General features: G+C 30.4%; 1 protein-coding gene across 1 annotated transcript in view; it reads left to right on the top strand.

Annotated features, from left to right (window-relative positions):
• The window catches only part of LOC148281008 (metabotropic glutamate receptor 2-like), a 508075-nt gene that overhangs the window by 188412 nt on the left and 296977 nt on the right, over positions 1-22686 (top strand). The window contains 1 exon segment of the mRNA XM_088227463.1: positions 3898-4040. Within this exon segment, the coding sequence (XP_088083589.1) occupies positions 3898-4040 (143 nt within the window).

The following is a 22686-nucleotide window of genomic DNA, read 5'->3' as shown; positions in this document are numbered from 1 at the left end:
TGACACCGCAAACTAAGGATTCTCCATTGGGTTGGTGTAGCAGGATTAAAAATCTCTTTTTTTTTTTTAATTTTTCATAAATATCTCAGTAACTCCTTCAATGGAGATTTCAAAGTTTGCTTCTGATACCCTTTTGTGCAGAATATTATTTTACGAATACAAGTGTGTGTCGTGAGACTATAACTTTGGCATTAAATGACATAAACAACTAACTACACATTACGAAATTACAGGAGTTGTTCGGAATTAAGTTCTGCTCATGATTTCGTTTGGAAGATTGCTTAGCTATGCACAAAGTTTATTTCAAAATAATGTTATTCCTTTAACAAAGCCATATTTCTAAATATAGTGGCATTAATTTGAATTGTAACAAAATTTTGTTTTGAATTCGTTAATCTTATTAAGTATACTATTTGTATTCATAGAATTTAACAATATTACATTTAATTAACGTCTACTTAATGTTTCCATTCAAGAGGTCTCAGGTGCAATTCCCGACATGTTTGATATGAGATATTTATTTAAAAGGGTGTTTTCACACAATAATATTTCATAGTCTTTAGACTGGTACCTGAAGCGTATGGATGATCATCTTACCTTTGTGTAGCAAAAAATATATAATCAAGATACGCTGCAATTGGTTTACCAATGCTTTCTTTTATTTATTTTTAAAAAAATAACAAATGTTCGTAAATAAAAAAAAAATAGTACAAACCTACATTTAGTTAGTATAATGATATAACATATCACACAATAAAGAGAAAAACATAAAATATTAAAAAATATAAAAAAATCAGGGCTTTTTATCTGTCATTGGTAAATGTTACACAGTATGTAAATTGGCTACTTAAGCCAACCAATGACGAGTCATAATTTCAGTAAATGCCTAGACTTCCGAATTCCTTTCTCAAAAATGTTTTCTCTCTCTCTGTTGCAACAAATTAAGACCTAAATACCTCCCTCGGAAGAAATCCAGCCTGTCTACATACATTTAGACACACTCAAAATATTTTTGATTGGTAATTTTCCTATCACCATTTCATTTTATTGCACCTATGATTTAAAATAACTTAGTTTTATTACTAAGTGATTTCTATATTTAAAAAAATATTTTCATATACAAATGGCCTCTTAATAATAACCAACTTATCGTTGAGTGACACAACTAATATGTATTCTATCTTAATTGTAAAATCTAAGAATCTTGATGAATTCTAATACAGTCCAAAAAATTACTATTCAAATTTGAAGTCGAAGAAGCATGAAAATTAAAAAAGTATTTTAAGGCATTTCCCACCATGGTCCTGATTGCAATGGTAAATAAACAAAGTTATCTACAACTACCTATAAAATAAAATCAAATAAAAATGGTGGTTTAACGATGAAGTATATCTTTATCCTTAAATTGGCATCTGAAGCGTAAGACTGAACACCTTATCTTCCTGTAACAGGTGATCGAGTAAAGCTTCATTGTTTTGCGATGCAGTGCCCCATGAACCATTGTCTGTAGATTGAGTTTGATGGTGAAAAAATTGGCGTTTTAAACTTCGTAATTTGTTGACCTTATAAAACAAGTTAAACAAAAAGCTTTAAGTTTTCAGAAAGAAAATGAACAAATAAAACGTGCAAAAACTTAGGATTTTTTGCGCAAAGCCTTACATCTACGCTTATTTGTTTTGCCGAATGAAACTTACGTTGAAGTATAAACTTAGGTTTATTAAGTTTAAGTTAAACATTAACAGTATTGTTGAATACTCACTAAATAAACCAGACTTTTAAAGATTACATGGCATTGGGTTTTTTTAGATTTTATATATTTACTAGTACAAAAACAAATATATATTATCAACAATGTTTTGAGTTCGTTCAATTTTTTTAAAACAAATTCTGGATTCAATCCCCTGGGGAGCTGTTTATATAAACATATTACGACAAAGATGACGAACATTTTAAAGAAGGAAATAAAATATTAGTCTAGGCATCTACGGGGTTTAAGTGATTACTTTATAAACTGTCTAATATTTCTGCCAGTATCAGTTAAAAATTGCCTGGACTGCTATTTTTCATTTTATTTTATTTTTGATAATCTCTGTTTTGATATATGTATTAATAATTCCTAAGGGAATTGAATCTTGTCTTCGAAAATCTGGATAGACTCAATATATTGCTATTTAATATAAATTTGATACGATTGTATTTATGCATATTAATAAAAAATTAATTTTATGGTAGATTATGTTGAGTGAAGTAGTATTGTTTTGACATATTCTTTTATTATATTTGCCTCGTTATTTAAACACCAAATTAACCATTTACCCACTAAATAAAAAATAAGATCAATCATAAATTAGATAAATCGTTTAAAAAAATATTGGGAATTCGTCCTCTCGAAACAGAATTAAAATCAATCACTTATTTCCTTTTAACTCGATTCAGGAAGACTTCGGAGAAGAAAATTTAAATTTGTAAAAAAGAAACCGTGTAACGTAACTGCATTTGTGTCGGTATTTAATTGAACGAATATTGGTCGTTTATCTGAATGACTGTCATTGCCATTAAATGAGTTATGCATTTAATAATAATAGTAAGGCAATTTTCAATCTTAAAACAGCCATTAAATTAAAACCATTTTTTTTTTTTTTTTTAATCTGCAAACATTTTTCAAGATAAAAACACATGACACAACGTTTTGTCTTACATATTGCGCCTCAGGAATATTACTGGCATTACTTAAAAAAAAAGATTTTACAGCTGATCAGTAAACAAGCATTCGTTTGAAAAACAAAAGAAACAACTTAAAGTTTCTTCATTTATACCATCTAATTATTCAGAAATAACAATGGTATAGTAATAATTGTGCCACTATTATTTCTTGAATTTGAAAAAAAACCTCGAACAATTTAAATGTATGCTTTTAAAGCTAATGAGAAATATATTTAACAACATTTCTGCATGCTTAAGAACGCGAAAATTTTTACTAATATTTTAAATGCGAAAGAGTATTTCTTTGTCTGTTTGTGTTTTATTTAGGTTGCAACAGAGTAACTCACCAACGTGATGTTTTGCATAGAGATAGCCGGAGAGCTGAGAACTTTCACAGGCTACATTTCATCCCAAAAAAATATATATCTCCCTTGGGAAAATTCTTTTTTCACGTCACAAACAAGTGGCCGATAGGCGTCATTTTTAAAAAGGATAGCCGGAAAATTAACAGGTGTAACAAGCTACTTTTCATTTTTACAAAAAATATCGCTCCCTCAGAAAAATTATTTGAGGAAAAATGAATTAATATTAATACATAATAACTATTCGTCGCAATAGACTGGCAAATTGTCGTTTTTTGTGAGCATAGCAATAGTTATTGACAATCGATTCAAGCTTCTTTTTGTCCAGAAAAAAAAAATATTTCTGGAAAATCCTTATTGCTAAACGAGAAAACAAATAAATAAACTAATTTCTTCCTCATACTAAGCGAGTGAAGCCGCGGTTAAAAGCTTGGACAATTATTAATTTATTTTAAAGAAACAAACAGTGAACAATGATAAAGTGACATTAAAAAAATACAGTTTAAAGACAGACCATCAAAGTTCCTAAATAAGAATCATACATATTATTAAATTGTGTTACAACAAAAGGTGTGTTTATGTGTATTTGTATGAGAGTAAGTGTAGATGTGTGTTTATGTGTATTAGTGTAGGATTTAGTGTTCAGGTGTGTGTAAGTGTGAACATCATTAAATAGTTAGTGGGATCGTATCGCAGCCAGAAATAAGAAGTCTTAATTTATTTTTAAATAAATTATATAATATACGTAATTTTGTTGTGCTTAAATATATAAATTTATATGTTTATATATATACCTACGTTATTAAATTAATATTTTTTATATTTGTTTCAGGATCCATAAGCAACATAGATGGCGCTGAATACCACTGTAACAAAACGCAAGTTAAGAAGGTCATATCAGGGGTGGTTGGAGCTGCATCTAGTGTTACTAGTATCCAAGTTGCGAACCTCTTGCGGCTCTTTAAGATACCTCAAGTAAGTTACTCTTATGATCACGTTTTTCAAAAATCAATTGAAATAAAAAAAAAAAATACACCCAGCTTTACCTCAATAAGCATTTGGAATAGTTTGTTTTAGTAAAACAAATCAGTTGTTTACAGCATTGGTAAAGTCGCCGCCAGATAAAAATACTCACGCTCACATAGTGACCGCAGTGTAAAATATGTATTATCAAAGGCATTCTTATCTGGCGATGAGTTTGCAAAAAATTTAGTATTCAATTACGCCATAAGACTTTTCTATATGGCTTCTTCTACTTCTTCATCCTTTCATAGATCTTGTGGATCTGTTTGTACCGCTGCTTTATCTTGGGATGCTGACTGCCAACTTTCGCGTCATCTCTTCGGAGGTCTGCCTGGGAGTATTTTTCCTTCGGGATTCTTTTAAAGTGCGAGTAAATATCTTTCATACCACGTGGGCTCCGAATATCAATGTTTCTTATGCGGTCTCGCAACATGTTTCCGATTATGTATCGGAGAGTTCGCATCTCAGAACTTGTTAGCCGAGAATTTGTCTAAGAAATGTCTGCCCCTGCTTCTACTTTTTTAATTGCTTTTGGTCTAATGTACATGTCTACACGTTTTGTATATTACTATTTGACTGTCTAGTCTCTTGTGCTCAATCCTCCACACGGAATTTTTGAGGCACCCTGATGCTGCTGCGGCCTTATTAATTTGCTTCAGAGTTTCATTGTACAAATAACCTTTATTATTGTTGTCGATTTAAAGAAACTTGAATTCCATCACTTGCTGTATAGTTTTGTTATCTACAACTGGTTTGTATTTCACCAGGGTTTTTGAAATTTTGAGGCTTTTGGTTTTATCAGTTAATATTTTCATGTTGCATTTTTTATTTTATTTCTATGTGGCACAAATTTTGATTATTTTTTAAAAATATTTAGTGTAGTTTATTATTAGTTGTCTAAATAATATTTTTTTTGTATTCTTTGTACGGCGTTGTTTTGTTAGCCGGCCGGTATTGTTTATTTTTAATAAATTTGTTTAGGATTGTTAATTTAATATATATTTTTGAGTTCTCTATAAAAATATGGCAAAATTTATTTATTTTACACTTTGTCTTTATATATATAAAGAATTTTTAAACGTCACATACGGGTGAGTACCTATACCTATTACCTGAAGACTATTTTTTCCTACTCACTCAAACCATATGTTTAAGAATGTAAATAGTAATTAAAATGAGCATTCTTTTCATTGCGCCGGCATTATCGGTCTAGCGATTTTTGGAATTAAACTCTTAATAGGCTTTGCTGGAAAAATCTTTTTTCACGCGGTGATGTCACATCGTGTTACCACAAGCAAAAGACAGAATGTTCTGAAACTCAGACGTTTAAAAAAAAAACACAGAAACATACTGAATAATGATTCTTTTTCCATAATGTATTTATATCATGTTTTTTTGGCCTGTTATAGCAAAATGAATTAAAAATCATTAAAAAATTTCGTCATGTAACTGCGTGCACACTTGCTCATTGCCAATAACCAACTGACTGAATGAATTTTTTATCTTGTTTTTGCATCTTTCTTACAAACATCGGTCACAGAACAGCGTCTCTGTTTTCCATGTTATAAGACTTATTATTGTGCTCTTTCTTATACAAAACGAATTTACTGTGGTATTAGCATCACTTTTGTTTGTATATTTATTCTTCATATATCAATGATATAAATATTTTTTGTAAAAAAATCGAGCAAATTTATACAGGTTTTACTTTTTAAATTCGGTGTTAAAGTCCTTTTTTGATGATTACCAAAATACAACTTCATCATTTAAATAAATAAGAGAGATATACTCGTATCAATTCTTGTTTCCTATGTAGACTCGTAATACACCATCCACACAAAAGTCAAAAGTATTTTTAATTTTTCATAAGGATTACATATTTTTGTTTCAACGAAATATACTGAAATATTCTTTGCTTTAATTAAAATAAAATTTCGTGAGCTTCTTTTTTGTTATGAAAACAAAAATCTGTTTTTTTAATGCTTTTAAACAGATATTGCTGGCACAATGATTATATTGTACATTCATGAAATTTTTCTCATTTTAAAATTTAAGAACAGATTTTATTCAAAGCGATTATAAACCAAAAAAAAAAATTGATTCGAGGAAAGTTGGGGGTAAAAATGAAGAGTTGTCTTTTATTTTATTTTCTCATATATTAAAATATTTATTTTAATCCAATACGCTAGAAATAAAAGAAATGCAACGATGACTATTAAAAATACAGATTGATTACAATATTTGAGTTTGTCCAAATGTTAAAAATACTGGATTTCACAATACCTTTCAGAATACCTTAAATAAGGGAATATGGAAGTCAAGGCATATTCTCCATCCCTGTTGTAATTTGTTAATCTTAATGACCCCCGAGGGGGTGAAATCCAGTCTTTTGTCTATGAACATTTGGACAAACTCAAATATTGTCCAATTGGTCCAAGAAGATGTGTCATTAATTTTGAAGATGTTTTTTAAATTGACCTAAATTTAAATTTACTGTCTTATATTTCACTTAAAGATTCTTCTCATCGTTTCTTTGAATCCCTTAAAATATGTGTTTATGTTTTTCCTTTTTTTAAAAAAAAAATATGTTATTACTATTTTATTTTATTTTTACATCTGAGTATGTTTTTCATTCTTTATTTCCATTCTTAATTCTTAATTACTCTTACAAGTTTTCTTCATTTTTAACATTATTTCCATTTGTAAATACTCACTACAAACTACAAACCTTAAAATATATTTTTTTTTCACTTAAATTTAAATTTTTAAACAACTTTCATTTATGTTTTCTTTTTCCTTCTCTTTTTTATACTTTCATAATTAACATTAGATTTAATTGCTTTTTAATATGGAAACTTCACTGGTCCATTAGAATTAAGTCCAATTGTGTAAAATATTAAACTTTGTAACTGTACTGTATGTTTCCTGAATAAAAGAAAATAAAAAAAATAAAAATAAAAAAGAAGTTTAAAAATTGAAAAATTGTTTTCAGGCGTTGCTTAGTATGTGAAATAATTCAGTCAGATGAATCTCTTCACAACAATAAAGGTTTCAGCTCTTTGACTTCACTACAATCAACAGATGGAAGAATAGAAAAAATATCGATGTTCAAACATAGGCAAAATGGTGAATGTTACACTGTGTGTAAAGCGGCCACTTAAACCAGCCAATGACAGATCATAAGCCCTGTAAATGCCTTGACTTCCATATTCCCTTATTTAAGGTATTCTCCATCCCTGTTGTAATTTGTTAATACAGACAGATGTTTTAGTATCTCATTAATTTCAGCTAAAAAAATGATTGTAATTTAACATTCATTCAATTTTAACACTTTAGGCCAAAGCATTCCTTTAATCGTGTCATTAAGAAAAGGTACCGTATTTTTTTTATTGCATTTCATAAAAACGTAATGGCTTGGGTTAATATGAGGAGATGTAAAACGTTTCACAATGCTTTTCGATCAGTTAATTAATACAAACATAAAAATTAGCGACGTAAACTCATTGCCAAGCCAATAACTGGTTTCGCTTAGTTCTTATGATAAACCTAGATATTTTAGTTGTGAGGGCAATTTTTAACGAGTTTTAGATAACACAGTATTAAAAAATAGTAATTAAGTTTTTGTTGAGTGGGCTTCGAATCTTGTACCTCTGATCCACGAGTCTACGATACTTAAAAACATAAATCCCACTTGTTCTCTAAATCATTTGCATAAATCTTTAGCATGTGATGACGAAGTACAATTTTTTTCTTAAATTACAAATTAAAAAAGATAAAAATATTTTTTTATTTTTATATAATCACTTTGTGAAGTGCCCTTGATCTATGATATTACGAAAACAGCACCTTATAAGTAATTCATATTTATAATACTAATAATAATATGACTAGCCACGGGACCACACGATCCAATTTAATTTTTGATTCACTTAAATTCGATAAACGATTTTCTATTTTTGATACATTACAAATTCACTAATTGTGTTTATTTTGGAGAAGAATATCACTTTAAGTAAAAGTAATTTTATTTTTGGAAACTCAAAAAAACTTTTACTAAAAAATCACAAATTAATTACTTGGTATTGAAATACAGGAAAAATTATACCCAAAAGAAAAGGAGATTAAGTGTAAAGTTTGATTTGAAATATCGGATAATTATCGAAAAAAACTTCCGTTGTCCATTAAGAAAAAATGTTTAAAAAGCCTTTAAAAAAATTAGTAATATAGGCGGGTAGAAATAAAATGGATAGCGTCATTCAACCAAACCAATTTTGGAAGCTCTACTTAAATATAAGTTTGGTTGAGGTCTACGTTTAAGGCGCACAGAAAGAATGCAGTAGTTAGTTGTGACGCTGTTCAGTTTAGTTTGGATAAAAACTAGGTTCTCAATTTTACGAATATATACATATATACATCTAGGTGGCAATTTTCGAAACCAAATCGACCAGCGTCAAAACACATTACCTCGTTCTTTCCGTGCGCTTTGAACGTAGCTCTCAAATAAAGGTATAAGCTTTATTTTTAATTTATGATTAATTATATAAATAGTGTGATTGGAGATTTTTTTTTTAATACAATTGGTATTATTATTTCGGTATATTCTACATACATATTTAAATGTATATATTTACAATATAAAACCATATAACACATAATTATTTTTCTACTATGTAATGGTTTGTACCTGCATATTATGTAAAATTAGAATTAGGTAAAAATAAAAAATATTTGTTTTTAATGATATTGCAATATGTTCTCGGCACGAGTTACCCCTGTGGGGACTGTTTATATATGGATGTTTTATATATTATTGATTTTTTTTGTATGGTTTACGTATTGTTGGCCTCGTGGGGGGCAACGCCTTTGCTTACAAAAAGTCTGGGATTCGATATCCAGTATTGTTGGCATGAAATATTTATTAGAAGCGGTGTTTTCAAACTAGATAATTTCGTTTTATCAGACCAGCACCTGAAGCGTAAGTCTGACCACCTTACCTTCATATATAAAAAAACAACAAGATACGCTGCGATAAGTGTAGCACTCCAGTGCCCTATGAACCGTTAGGTGTGGAAAGGGAATGATCATCATAATTATAAATATAGTTTTGAAAACTTGTTTAATGATAAGATAGTTATAGTTATAGATAGTTATAAAATAGTTTTGATGCTTATAAGTACACAAAGCAGGAAAAAATATGTAAAAGAACCAAAAAAACTTTCTGCATATTGAATAATGTTTCGTTAGTCAGTAATCAGACAACTTTTCAATATGGCACATTTTTCTATGTTACATTGTAATGGACACCCTATACTAATTAACCTCACGTTTATCTTCTTATCCCCTACCTCTTTTTTTAAAACTATTTCACCCACAACATCAAACATTTTCAGAACCTAATATGTGCATTACATTTTTTTGCTTACTAAAAGCATGTGACTTCAAATCGGCAAGTTGATTTTATATTTTTGTACTACATGGTGATGGTGTATAGTTGGTTTTGCATGTTGGTTTAATTGGTGCCCTGACAAAGAGACCGGTGCGTCTCGAAATCAGTTGACATAGAAAACTCGGTAAGTTGATAAAATTACGAAAAAAATATCCAATAACATTTCTAAAAAAATTAAATCAACAAACCAACGGTTTCTTAACCGTTAATTGTAAACAAAACTAATTCAATTTTAAATATAATTTATTTACCTATTCAAAATAACAAATACATAACAAACTGAAATTCAAAACGTTTGTATGATAGAAGATTTTGAAGACTTTATACAACATTTTTGTATGCAGTAACTTGGAGTTTGCATCCGTTGTGTGGAGCCCATAATACATAACAAACATTGAAAGGATTGAAAATGTTCAACGAAAAATTTTAAAATACCTAGATTATAAAAACAATAAATTGTTTTCTTACCCTTAAAAATAGACGCAATTTATTTGAATTATGCTATTTATATAAGTTATTAAATAATAAAACAAACTCTTTTAACTTTCTCTTCAAAGTTAATCTTAATGTCCCCTTTCACGTGACAAGAAATAAGTATCTATTCCCTCTACCAGTCTGTAGCACTAACTATGCACAACACTCTTTTCTGTTTTGTTCTTGCTCAAATTAAAATGCTATGTTCTCATCTATAGATATATTTAACATGACCCTTTATTTACTTTAAAATAAATAAAGACTCATTCTTTCTGGCTGTGATACGCTCCCACTTGCTATTACACACACCTGAACACTTCTCCTCCGAGACAAATACACACAAACACACCTCTACACTTACTATCATACAAATACTCACTAACACACTTTCTTGTTAAACCACACTTTAATATGTATGATTTCTTATTTAGAAACTTCGCTAGTCTGTCTTTCAACTGTATCTTTTTATGTAATTATATCATTGTTGACTGGTTGTGTAAAATAAACAAATAAAAAGACAAAAAATACAGAAAGAGATTAACAAATTACAACAGGGATGGAAAATACCTCGAATAAGGGAATATGGAAGTCTAGGCATTTACGGGACTTATGACCTGTCATTGGCTGGTTTAAGTTGCCACTTTACACACTGTGTAACATTCACCATTCTACAAACTATTTGGACAAACTCAAATAATCCAAAACGAGAGTTTTGTGAAAATAATGTGAAATTCCGGTTTCGAAAAACCCCTTCGGATACATAAAACTGATCAACATCCAAAGCGATGTTGTTTAGCATAGCGGTAGCCCTTCCAACAGGCAAAACCATCGGCAAGTTAGTTCTGTATATCAGAATATGAAGCAGTCTATTATGATGTTGTCTCAAGTAATTATCAGGAACACACAAAACAATGCTTATCATAATCTCTGAATTATCGACCATACCGCGCAATAATCGATAAAAATGTGAAGTCAAATACTCTTGGAAATTGCATTTAACTTTGAATTCTGCTTAATATAGTTAGGCAAATAGCATATTGTATATCTTATGTTCTCCAGCACCTCCCTCGGTACGAGTACAACTCACTTATGGCCTGCATAAGTGTCGCAAGCTTTAATGCCGGAAGGTTTATAGTGCTGAGTAAATACTAATTCTGTGAAGCTGATATTATTCCTACTGCAGTATCCAAATACCGTTGTAGTAAAATCTCTTTTTCCTGTGCAAACGTTTCTTCAACAAAGAATAATCCACGAAATTAAACAGAACAAAACAGAAAACGTTTTTAAGCTACACAAATGTTAGCTTTGTCCTTACAGAAACAACATCCGCATTCCATTATCTTCATAAACAGTTATTTTAATTAGAATAGTTTTGATTTTTTTACTAGTAATACTTATAAAATAACATATTTTAAACACGGCTACTCTAGGTATTTAATCAAGTCTATTTTTAATTTGTAATTATGTCAAACAAAAAGGTGATAACCTGTCGTTGGCTGGTTTAAGTGGCCACTTTACGAATTGAGTAACATTCACCACTCTGCCTTTATTTGAATATTTACATTTCTTGCCGATCTTTGTGAAGAGAAAGAGCTGAAACTTTTATTGATGGGGGTGAGATTCTGACCTAATTATATAACCTACATACTAGGGAAGTCCTGAAAATACTTGAGCAACAATATTTTGAGTGTGTCTTAATTTTTGGAGACAAGAACTGGATTCAACCCCCTCGGGAGTTATTCGTATTAATGTGTTACAACAGAGATGATAACATTTTATAGAAGGAAATATAGAAGTTTATGCATTTAAAGAGCTTATAACTTATCATTGGCTGGTTCAACTGGCCATTTTATACACTTTTTTTCTATATTTTTAAAATTTTTCTTTATTTCTATTATAAACATAGTCTTACATAATATTTACAACACATCATTGATATATAATATACTTCATAACGTTTTTAATTAGTCTTTATTTGAACATATATATTCCTTTAACTCTTTCATCTGTTGATGTATGTGAAGTAAAAGGGCTCAAACCTTTATTAAAAGCCCTGTAAATACCTAAACTCTTATATTCCTTTCTATAAAATGTTCCACATGTCTGTTGTAACATATAAACATAATTAACTCCCATGGAGGTTGAATCCAGTTCTTGTCTACAACAATTTGGACAAACTCAAAATATTGCATATTTGATGCCTTTGTCACTTTACATACATCCAACAAACATATTTTTGCAGCCATTATGTTTGATATCTCAATGTTATTTCTTTTCTCTGAAGCGCAAAGTAAAATGTAGTTTCCGCATATACTGCTCGTTCCTTCACAATTTTCCCACGACTTGTATTTTATAATACCCGACTTCAACAAATATGAGGTCTCTGCTAGTCTTTGTTAGGGAATTGTGAGTAAAGACGGTCCATTTCTGAAAGACAACGGCTGCGGAACAATAAATAAATTCCTAAGGGATGCGTTATCCATTACATGAATATTTGTTATTGGCATTTTGAGCTGAGGCGCTGGAATAACATAGCCATTGTCTAAATGCAATAATATACGTATGAGTATACTAAAGATTGCATTGACTTCACCGTCTCTACCTAGTGATATGTGGCTAGTACACATTGCATCTAATAACTCAATATATCTTTAAATGTATTAATACTGCATAAAAAATTTCGGTATTCCTCCGTTATGCTTTACGTATCTGTAAATATTATTTATCATTGAATAATAAATACTTATTAGGCACTGAAAAAACATTGTCTCTCAGATATCGAAGATACATCACCAATACAACAAATGTGTCGCAACTCGCGGCGTATGAAGTAAAAGAGTACTTAACAACGATTATCTCATATACTATTTACGTCTCTCTCTCGATGCTTCATGTATATTCGCAAGCGAGAGAGACGATTTTAGACTTTTTGTAGGGCAACAACTAAAAGCCAGTACACCACACTACCATACGTCAATAGTCTTCCGAGTTTTGTTAAAAGCGATCCACTATCTCACGCTGCGAGCATTTATGTGTGTTTAAACACATGTTTCTCATTTTCTTTTATAATTGTATATGCATACATTGTCTGTTTTTTTATTGTTTATCATTTTTAAGCATGTTCTTTATATGAAAGTGCTGTGATATGTTTATTTATGTTGTGACGAGTCATTTTAGATGCTTAGGAACGTTTGTTCAATAACTTTCGTCACTGACAGCACCTTGATTTTTTTATAACCAACCTGCGTTACTCGAGAAAAACTTTGGCATCACCACGACGTTTGATTTTTTACTCTCTCGAAAAAGGAAACGATTGCAGCAAGCTGCGAAAATTCCCGCACGTGGTCAGTTAGAAGCAAAAATGTAATCGGAAATAACTAATTGTGAGGTGTCAGAGCGCTGACGGAAGTAATAAAATTTTATTTTAAATGACGCAGTTCTCCAAAACCGATTAAATAATAATTTAGAAAAATCAGCCATCCAATACTTGACTAATTTATTTTTCACTTCCAGATAGGTATTTTATTTATTTATCTATTTCATGATGTCTCCTTTATCTGGGATTTATTGAAAGGAGAGCTTTGGGTATAATCCGCTTGAGGACGATTTGAACCTCGGCGTCGCGTTGTCGAGGATTTACCATTACAATTATCAATGTTATAGTCTTTTTGATTAGACAACCCTTAGGCTGTCGAAGACGAATTCGTATTCTATCTTGACATGTTTGATTTGGTTCAGTGGCCATCCATACCATATAGGTGATCTTATGAGCATTTTTATGCGTAAGGGGGCCACAGGGCGATACAATATATGCATTTTTTTTTCGTTGACTTTATATTGAAGTGTTTATATTATTATAAATTTTTATCTTTGTCAGATAAAAGGCACTACGTACCGTGTATATTAAAAATTAAATAAATAAATGACAACAAATCCACAGTCTTACAAATCTTTAATAAGTAATTAAATCATCAATATATTTTTTTATCTGCACATGACGGTGCAAAGATGCATTTGGTTTATGAATAAGATTATTATTTATATTTATTGCAACACAAAGAGAAAACAGTTTTGAGTAGGAAATGTAGAAGTCTAGGCATTAAGAGAACTTATGACCTGTCGTTGGCTGGTTTTTATTTATTTATTTATTTTTTACATTGTAATCAAATATTAATAAATGTGACCTCACTGGACCCGTGCCGAGGACACTTAACAATATACTTTTAAAAAAATACATGTGAGAATAAACAAAGAAGACTACGGATAATACAAATACGCTATTACTAACTCAAACTGGCTTTATCCATATCTACACTGATGGCAGCAAACTAAATGGTCATATTGGAGCGGCCTTCGTTGTCTACAAAGAAAACGAAGATATAGACCAGTGAAAATTAAACCATGGAAATGAGTGTTCAGTCTTCCAGGCAGAGCTGATTGGTATTGAAAGTGCAATTTTATGGATACAAAGAAAAATTACTAGTCCGGCAATTGCCACAATTCACAGCGATAGCATGTCTGGACTGCTCGCGCTCAAATCTGTTTACTCCACGAATGCCATTATAAGCAACATTTAAAAACTTGCTCTATGCACACAAGGCATATATGTTCGATTCTGCTGGGTTAGAGCTCATGTTGGGGAAATTGGAAATGAGAGAGCAGATGAGCTAGCCAAGGCTGCTACGGTTAAAAAAGGGGGGCTTAGCTTTGATGATGTCCCAACAAGCCATGTAAGGTGGTCCTTTTTAAAAAATAAATCAAATGAGTTGAGGAAAATATATGAAGAAGAAACTGCTTATAAGTAGATCAAGCGAATTTTTAGTAGTACAGACGAGGCCAAAACATTTTGGAAGCATGAAACGCCTACATATGAACTAACTTAGGCTCTCTCGGGGCATGGAAACATGAGGAAATATTTGCATCGCTTTGGGCTGCGAGACGATAGTTGCTGTCCATGTGATGGCATCACTGAGCAGACTGTAGAACATCTTCTAATATACTGTCTAATGTTCGATAGGCCGAGATGGAAGCTTGAATGCAAAATAAACATTCAGATTGGTGCGACAAATAACCTAGCTGAGCTTTTGAACTGTAATATACACGAAGAGAGACTGTTCGATTAATTACAGGGACGATCAAGCAGACTTAGTTATTTAATGGCGGCATTTAGCTCCTTTTGTTTTTTTTGTGTGTAACTTTTACGACTTTTTTTCTATTTTTTGTTAATGTAATATTTCTAGTTATTTTTTTATTCTGATTCTGCTTTTATTTTTATAGTTGTTATCCTCCTGTGAAAAATGTAAAAGTCAACTCAATATAAACTTTAGATAGATATTCGATAAAACCTTGCATATAACAAAAGTAAGGTACAAATAATTTGTAACTAAAAAAAAAAATACAGAGATAATGAAAAAATATTCAAAAAGTTTTAAACACTATACATTGCAACATTCACAATTCTTTCTTTGTTTAAACATCCTCATTTCTATAACTCTCCCGTCTATTGAATTTTGTGGAGTAAACGAGCTGAAATCTTTTTTTTGTGGGACATTCAGCTGAACTGTTTCACCTACTTTCATTGGTTTTAGGTTGGTTCAGTGATTCAATTGGTTTAATGAATGTTACACAATGTGGAAAGCGGCCACTTAAACCAGCCAATAACAAACCATAAGCCCTGTCAATTCCTAGACTTCCATTTTTTCCTATCAAAAACTTTTCCCTCGCTGTTGCAACAAATTTTAATTTAAACAACTCCCAAAAGTGGAAATCGAGACTGTCAACAAACATAAGGAAATTGTTGATTTAATTATTATTCGTCAAAACATTGCAAAAAAATGTAATAGTGAATATGTAAATAATAATCTTATGTATAAATTGTAATTTATTATTGCTTTGTAATGTAATAATTACATGCCATGCTATTAGTTTTGTGGTCGTATATCACATTATATTTTATGGCCGTTTAATTATAAATTGCATGTTTATAATGGAATATGCCCCCACCATTGCTTTCTTCGTGTAAATTATTATAAATAAAATATGCAGCGTACATGCATTTCATGGTAGTTATTACATTTTAATTTTCTCCCGTAAACGTAACATTTTTTAAACGCTTGCTTAGAAACAGGCAAAGATTAATTTAAAAGTCAATAAGTAGGGTAGAAATCTAACAAGTAAAGGTAAGATTGTATTATTCTCGCGTGTTATGGAGTGTTGTGTTGGGTAGCTATCGGGCGCGTATCGCTTCTGCAGATGATTTTTTACGGACAGAATTACATTGTTCTAGTCTGTCGTGGCGTCTCGACACAACACACTAGAACAATGTGACAGGAGAATACTCATATCCCATACTACGAATACTGCTAAAAATATCTGAAAACGAATATTTTGACGATATTCTATTTAAATTTAAACGTTCACCAACGAAGTTCAAAACTCAACCTAATTGTGACGTATTGAGGCCATGGTTAATTTAATGAACGGTTTTTGCGGGAATTCAAAATTAAAATAAAAGTACAAAAAAAAATAACTCGACTGTATTTCATCAACCCTTTTCTATTTTGAATTGTAAAAAAATATGTAATTTCCCTATTCTCCCCATACACTATCCATAGAAGCAAAACGCGCTAGATAGCTCCCGAACACACCAGTCTTCAACACGCCAGAACATTTTAATCCTGCTTTTATTTATTCGGTATTTAATATTCATAATTTTAAAACGGTATAATAATATATATTACAATAATCAGTTTAAAATTTTACTAATAATATTTAATTTTGCATTGCTCTTCCAAAAAAGAGAAAAAATCTTTTGCTTAGAAAAGGATATTACGCATAGAATTTTATAACAATAAAAAATCCGTAGAAAGATAATATTTGAGGACCTCAAGCATGGTTGGCGAACGCGCCAACCACTACACTACGAGACAGACTTACCTCCACTCGATATTATTTTTCGTAACGTTTACCTTAGCCATCGAGTCAAAAACGCTCGTTCGGTGTTCTGGTTTTTTTAAAAATATTATTTAGCTATTTGTAGGTAATGTTAATTGTATTTGGCAGGAGTAATGCCAAAAGGCAATTTTTTCCAACCAACCAGTAAAATAAAAGTTTGTTTTTTGTAATTCAAGTCGCAAAACATATTATTTGAGAAATACATACAAATATATATTAAGAAAATAAAAATAAAAAAGCGAACGACATACAAAAATATAAATAATGGTATTTAAACCTAAATTACCTTAAATCAATATTAACATATCACAACAGATATGAAGAACATTTGACAGAAGAGGATATAAAAGTCTAGGCATTCATAGGGCTTATGACTTGTCATTGGCTGGTTTTAGTGGCTATTTACACTGTAACACTGTAAAATTCACAATTCTGCAGATATTTGAACTCGTATATTCTTTCGACTCTTCCATCTGTTGACGTTTTTGAAGTTAAAGAGCGGAAATCTAATTGCATGTTGGTTTTATATATTTTTGCAACAACTATAGTGGAGGTTTATAGTGGGTTTTGCACGTTAGGTTAATTGGTGTCCTGATGAAGAGACCAATACGTCTCGAAAATTCGGTAAGAAGTTTCAAACAAATATTTTTTTTTAATTTAGTAAAATATTTGACCACAAAGTTAATGCTTTAAATATTATTTTTAAATTATGATGATTTTATAATTTCAGTTTCAAAACGTATTCAAGAGAAATTTAAATCAAAAATCAAAATCTATAAAAAAATACAATGAGGAAGATTTATATTTAAATGAATTAATATCAATAAAAGTCTCAAATGAGGAAAGCGAATCTACATATACAATGTTTTTATTTTGTTTCTCATGTACTCGTATAATAAATAATATAAACTCTTATAAATAAACAACTACAACAGTGTAAGTAACTCTCCAAGCACAAGAGTAAGTCTCTTTTTTTGGAGAGTTACAGTTATAACGTTTACTTTATGTATAAAGTAGATTTGTACAGAATTTAAAAAAAAAACATTTACCTTCTATGAAATTAAATATAAAAAAAAGAAAAAAAAGAGATAGTATGTAAGAAGAAGAGATTTTGAAGGGATAAACAAATGTACTGTAAAAAAACTATCTGCTCTTATTAGATTTCAATTTTTTTTTTTATTTCAAATAAAAAGTTTATTTCCCCAAACTTTCTCGCAATAATCTACTATAAATGTGCTCGCTTATTTTTTACAATTAAAATGAAATAAAACGCGTTTCTGCCGCTCGATTCCTTTATCACTAAAACGATTAAAAAATATCTCTAGAAATTAATTTACCACGTCCCCATTTTTGTTTTATTGTAAGAATTCTATGTAAGTTGATCGCTATTTTTTTACACGTTAAACTCATTTGCGTTTTCAAACACGCAAATTTTACATGCCTTTCTTTACACCATTCTGACATGTTTTTCGTACATGAATAACTAGGTCACCGATAATAATTTACACTGATTAAATCTTCTGAATTAAAACCAATATTTTTTTTAAAAATAGTTTTTATTATTTACAGTATGTGAAAATAAAAATTAACATTTTTGAAACGAAAAAATTTTAAGTGAATACATTTTTAGCGATTAACTCAAAATCTATCAATTTCCACATGAGTTTTTTTTATGTTTATTTAAGTTTTTTTTTTATTCTTCTATTTTAGTGGCGCTACAGTCCAAATCAAGACGTGTTGCCTCCTTCAACTTTTGCCTCAAATTTCACCCGTCCTCAGCTCATCGCCTGCCGTTTTTCAATTTAAAATTTGTAAAAGCTGGGTTGCATCTTTTTTAGTGTCATCCTCCGACCTCATCCTATGCTTTCCAATCCTTCTTTTCTGTGAATATACAGTCGTGATCTTTTTAAGTATCCGCGTATTCGGCATTCTTTGTGTACATATTTTTTTTTATTTAGAACATGTAATTAACGTAATACTAGCTTTTAGCCGAGGCTTAGTTCGCGTGGTATTAGGGAAGAATCAGAAGTATCAATAATAATTTTCTAATGTTTTTTTTTTAGATAGAAAGTGGCTTTTATCAAATAGGTGCAAAAGTTTTTACGGTCACTGTTATTAATGTTTCTTTTTTGGGTGATACCGTGTGTGTTGGATCTGTTTCGACGTTTCGGCTCTCATGACAGGAGCCATCTTCAGGGTAAACTGTGTGTTTTGTAAAAAAAATAAATGTTTTATAACTATTAATTTGTACCGTGTTGCAGTCAGCCTACTGCCGACTACAGCCTACTGCCAACTTCAGCCTACTACCAACTACAACAATTTTCTGGATTACGTCTAGCTGTGTCCAAAGAACTGCAGAATACGTTGGCAGCATATGGCTGATTGGCGATATTTTACGTTGAGTTCCTCCAGTCTAGAGACATCAATTTGTTCATCTGGCAGTCCATGGTATTCTGAGCATTCGACGCCAACACCACATCTCCAAGGCATCTTTTCTCTCATGCTCACGTGTTTTAATTTTCCACGTTTTCGCACCATATAAGAATATTGGTAACAGAAGCGTATCCACTATGAACATTTTAGTTTTCTTCGAGATGCTCCAATTTTACCAAATTTTAATCAGTCGAGTCATGGCATTTTTTGCAATTCAGATGCGTCTTTTAATTTCTGATGTGCATGCTCCGCTAGCAGATATGAACGAGACCGAAAAAAAAAATTTTGCACTTTTTTAAGGTATTGCACTTTTTTGAGTATACTTTATGATTGTAGGATATGCGATAAGTAAGTCATTAGTAAAATCCAGCACTTAACTATCTTCGAAAATGTGTTTCTTAAAACACATTTGTAATTTTATTAAAATAAAATAAAATTGATTGCTAAATTATAAAATGAAAAACTTTTTTATAATCAATTCATCTTAACATTTTTTTTTAGGAAGGTGCAGATTTCTAATTTAGCTATACGAAAAACAATTTTCAAGAAACTTTAACGTTGGTTTTAATCACTGTCAATTTTAATTAAAGTATGAAGGCAACATAGGGTTAAAACACGATTTAACTTGAATTAATTACATATGAGAAACTTTTTATCCTTTCACCGACGAAGCATGACTAAGCGATCTTAATTATTTTTTTAAAATGACTTAACATTTTATAAGTCCTTGATGTAGAAAGTTGAGGTTAAGGATGGAGTGTCTGCGGATAAACCGTGTTATTTCGTCTGACTTTTAAACGTTCATTGCAAAGCCAATCTTCAGAGTAAAACAGTACAATAGTAATTCGTTTCTGTTATTTTTCATTTTAATTTTGAACCATGTTTTAGTTACTCAAAAGTCTATTTGTATTTTGCTATTTTTGGCTTGACATGGTAAAGTCTTTGACAAATGACAAAAAAAAACATTACTTTACTCTTATCATTGCATTGGAAATTCAACGACCAAAATAATAGAAATTTTATTATTCAAAGAAATAATCTGCAAACGCAGAATTTGTCTTTGTTTAAGGATTGCTGTTGTATTACAAATAACATTTAAATTAAATACACGATTTTTAACAAAGTACTATTGTTTTATATGGACAATAATTATTTGTTTATTGGTTTTAAAGTCCTTAAAACATTTCTTGTTTTTCACTGCCATATCATAAAAATCAGCACCTGCGGAAGTATTCGATTGCGAGTCCATTATTTATTTATTATATATACGGCCTAAGCCAATTACAACAGTTAAATAAGGAAACATAAATGCAAGAAACTGAACAAAAAGAACATTAAACTATTTAGCAAAGACACACAAAGGGCAAAAAAAAAATTGTACACAATATATTTAAAAAAATGAAAGACCTAAAACTTTGAGCTAAACCATGCCAATCCAACTTCATCCCACACTGTTTAGTCGCGAAGAGATCTACGAAAGCCGGAAGATCTATCCCAAAGAATTCCAAGTCGTGTGATGAATTGACTAATCTACACATTCTGGACATTGGGGCATAAAAACCGAAATTGCTCTTAGAAAATTTTATAAATAGCAGATTTTGACTTCTGGTGACACGGTTGGGAACATGGAAAGAAATTGATTGCAACAGAGATGGGACATCACTTCAAGCATTAAGTATTTTGATATTGCATATAATGTCCATCTCAGTTCTATGTCTCTCCAATGAAGACAAATTAAGAGATTGCTCTATTTCAAAATAGAAATAATTACCCCTTTATAATTCGAGCAACCATGCCACTTATGCCATTATGTTCGTTTAAGGAGCGCGGCGTACGATTGCCTTATATTTGAAATGTTTCTTGTATTTTTTTATTCTCGGCATTAGTCGTGTTAGGATACGCATTCTGATGGGGAGTTAAAATTTATCTTTAATTTTATCTTCAAAGAAAAATTGAGTTTTCTGTTTAAAAATCTGTGTTGACAATTTTTTTTTCTAAACATTACTATAATTACCGGATACTGACGAAGGTACTTTGAATTTTTATTCAAATGTACACTCCTTCATACATAAATATTGATAATAATTTAAACCGCCTCAGCATATACCGATGAAGATAGCCGTTCATAATCGCGGCCCTGGTCTTTTGGATTAGGTCCCTCGATTTTCTGGAACGGAGGACCTAAAAACAGGATGTAACATACGTCAAAACATTTTTATTTACATAATAGGGAAAAAATAACTTATTTTACATTTTAAAAATAATAAAGGTCTATGAATATTAATATTTTTTTGCTAATTATTTTTAATTTTTAATTCCCGCAAAAAATCTCATTTCATTGGCCACGCCTCTTATACGTCACGGTTTATGTTTATTTGTTCCTCGGCCATTTAAATTTTTTTAGACCATTATCACAAACCTTGACGTCACAACAACTAAGGCCAAACACGTCGCGTTTTTCTCGCAACGTATTTTTATTATATATATATATATTATTTTCATTTATGTACCTTTAATGAACTTTATTAATAAAAAAATAAAAAAATTTAAAAAAAATTAAACAAATGAATATAAAATTAAGTATTAACGTATTTTCAAAAAATATTTTTTTTTTATAATTTATATTCATTTATGTTTTTATAGGTTCCAATAAATACATTGTGTTTTCTCACCATCTTTTGCTCAAATTTACTGCTCACAGTTATTTTGAAATGGTGTAATTTGAATTCAGAGTAATAAACCTAATTTACATTATTAATTTTATTGTAACTCTCCCCTTTCAATGTAATAAATTTTCAATTTCAAAGAGGAAATGAACCGAATACAGAAAAAGCGTGCGTATTTTAATTTATTTTTCCGGAAAGTAATTTGCTCTTATTTTGTATTTTACTGTATTTAGAAATTTTGTGTTTTAACCTTGTATTAATTATGTGTCAAAATGTCGGATTCAATTAAGATTACATCCAAAAGCGATCATGCTTTGTTCCCACATATTACAACGTCATGCGAAACCCCAAAACTGACTGAATTTCATGTTTTTAACGGCTTAATTTTTTTAAAGGCATAATATTATGAACAAAGAAAAAAACTATCTCCCCGTTTATCTGAAGGAGAAAGCAGAATGAAAGACGCCACATTTGGCTTTGCATACCTTGTAAATCTTGAAAATAAAACAAATGTTTATCGCAGGAGGCTAAACTAGCAGTCTACAATGGAGTTCTAGTGCCAACTCTTATGTATCTGAGTGAAATATGGAAATCGAAAAATGTGTGGTAAAACGATGTATGATAG

This window comes from Micrasema longulum, unplaced genomic scaffold (assembly GCF_059751315.1).
Source record: "Micrasema longulum isolate JH-2025_06_02 unplaced genomic scaffold, ASM5975131v1 h1tg000505l, whole genome shotgun sequence".
Lineage (NCBI taxonomy): Eukaryota > Metazoa > Arthropoda > Insecta > Trichoptera > Brachycentridae > Micrasema > Micrasema longulum.
Note: the sequence above shows the minus strand (reverse complement) of the source record. Positions and strands in the feature narration are given on the sequence as shown.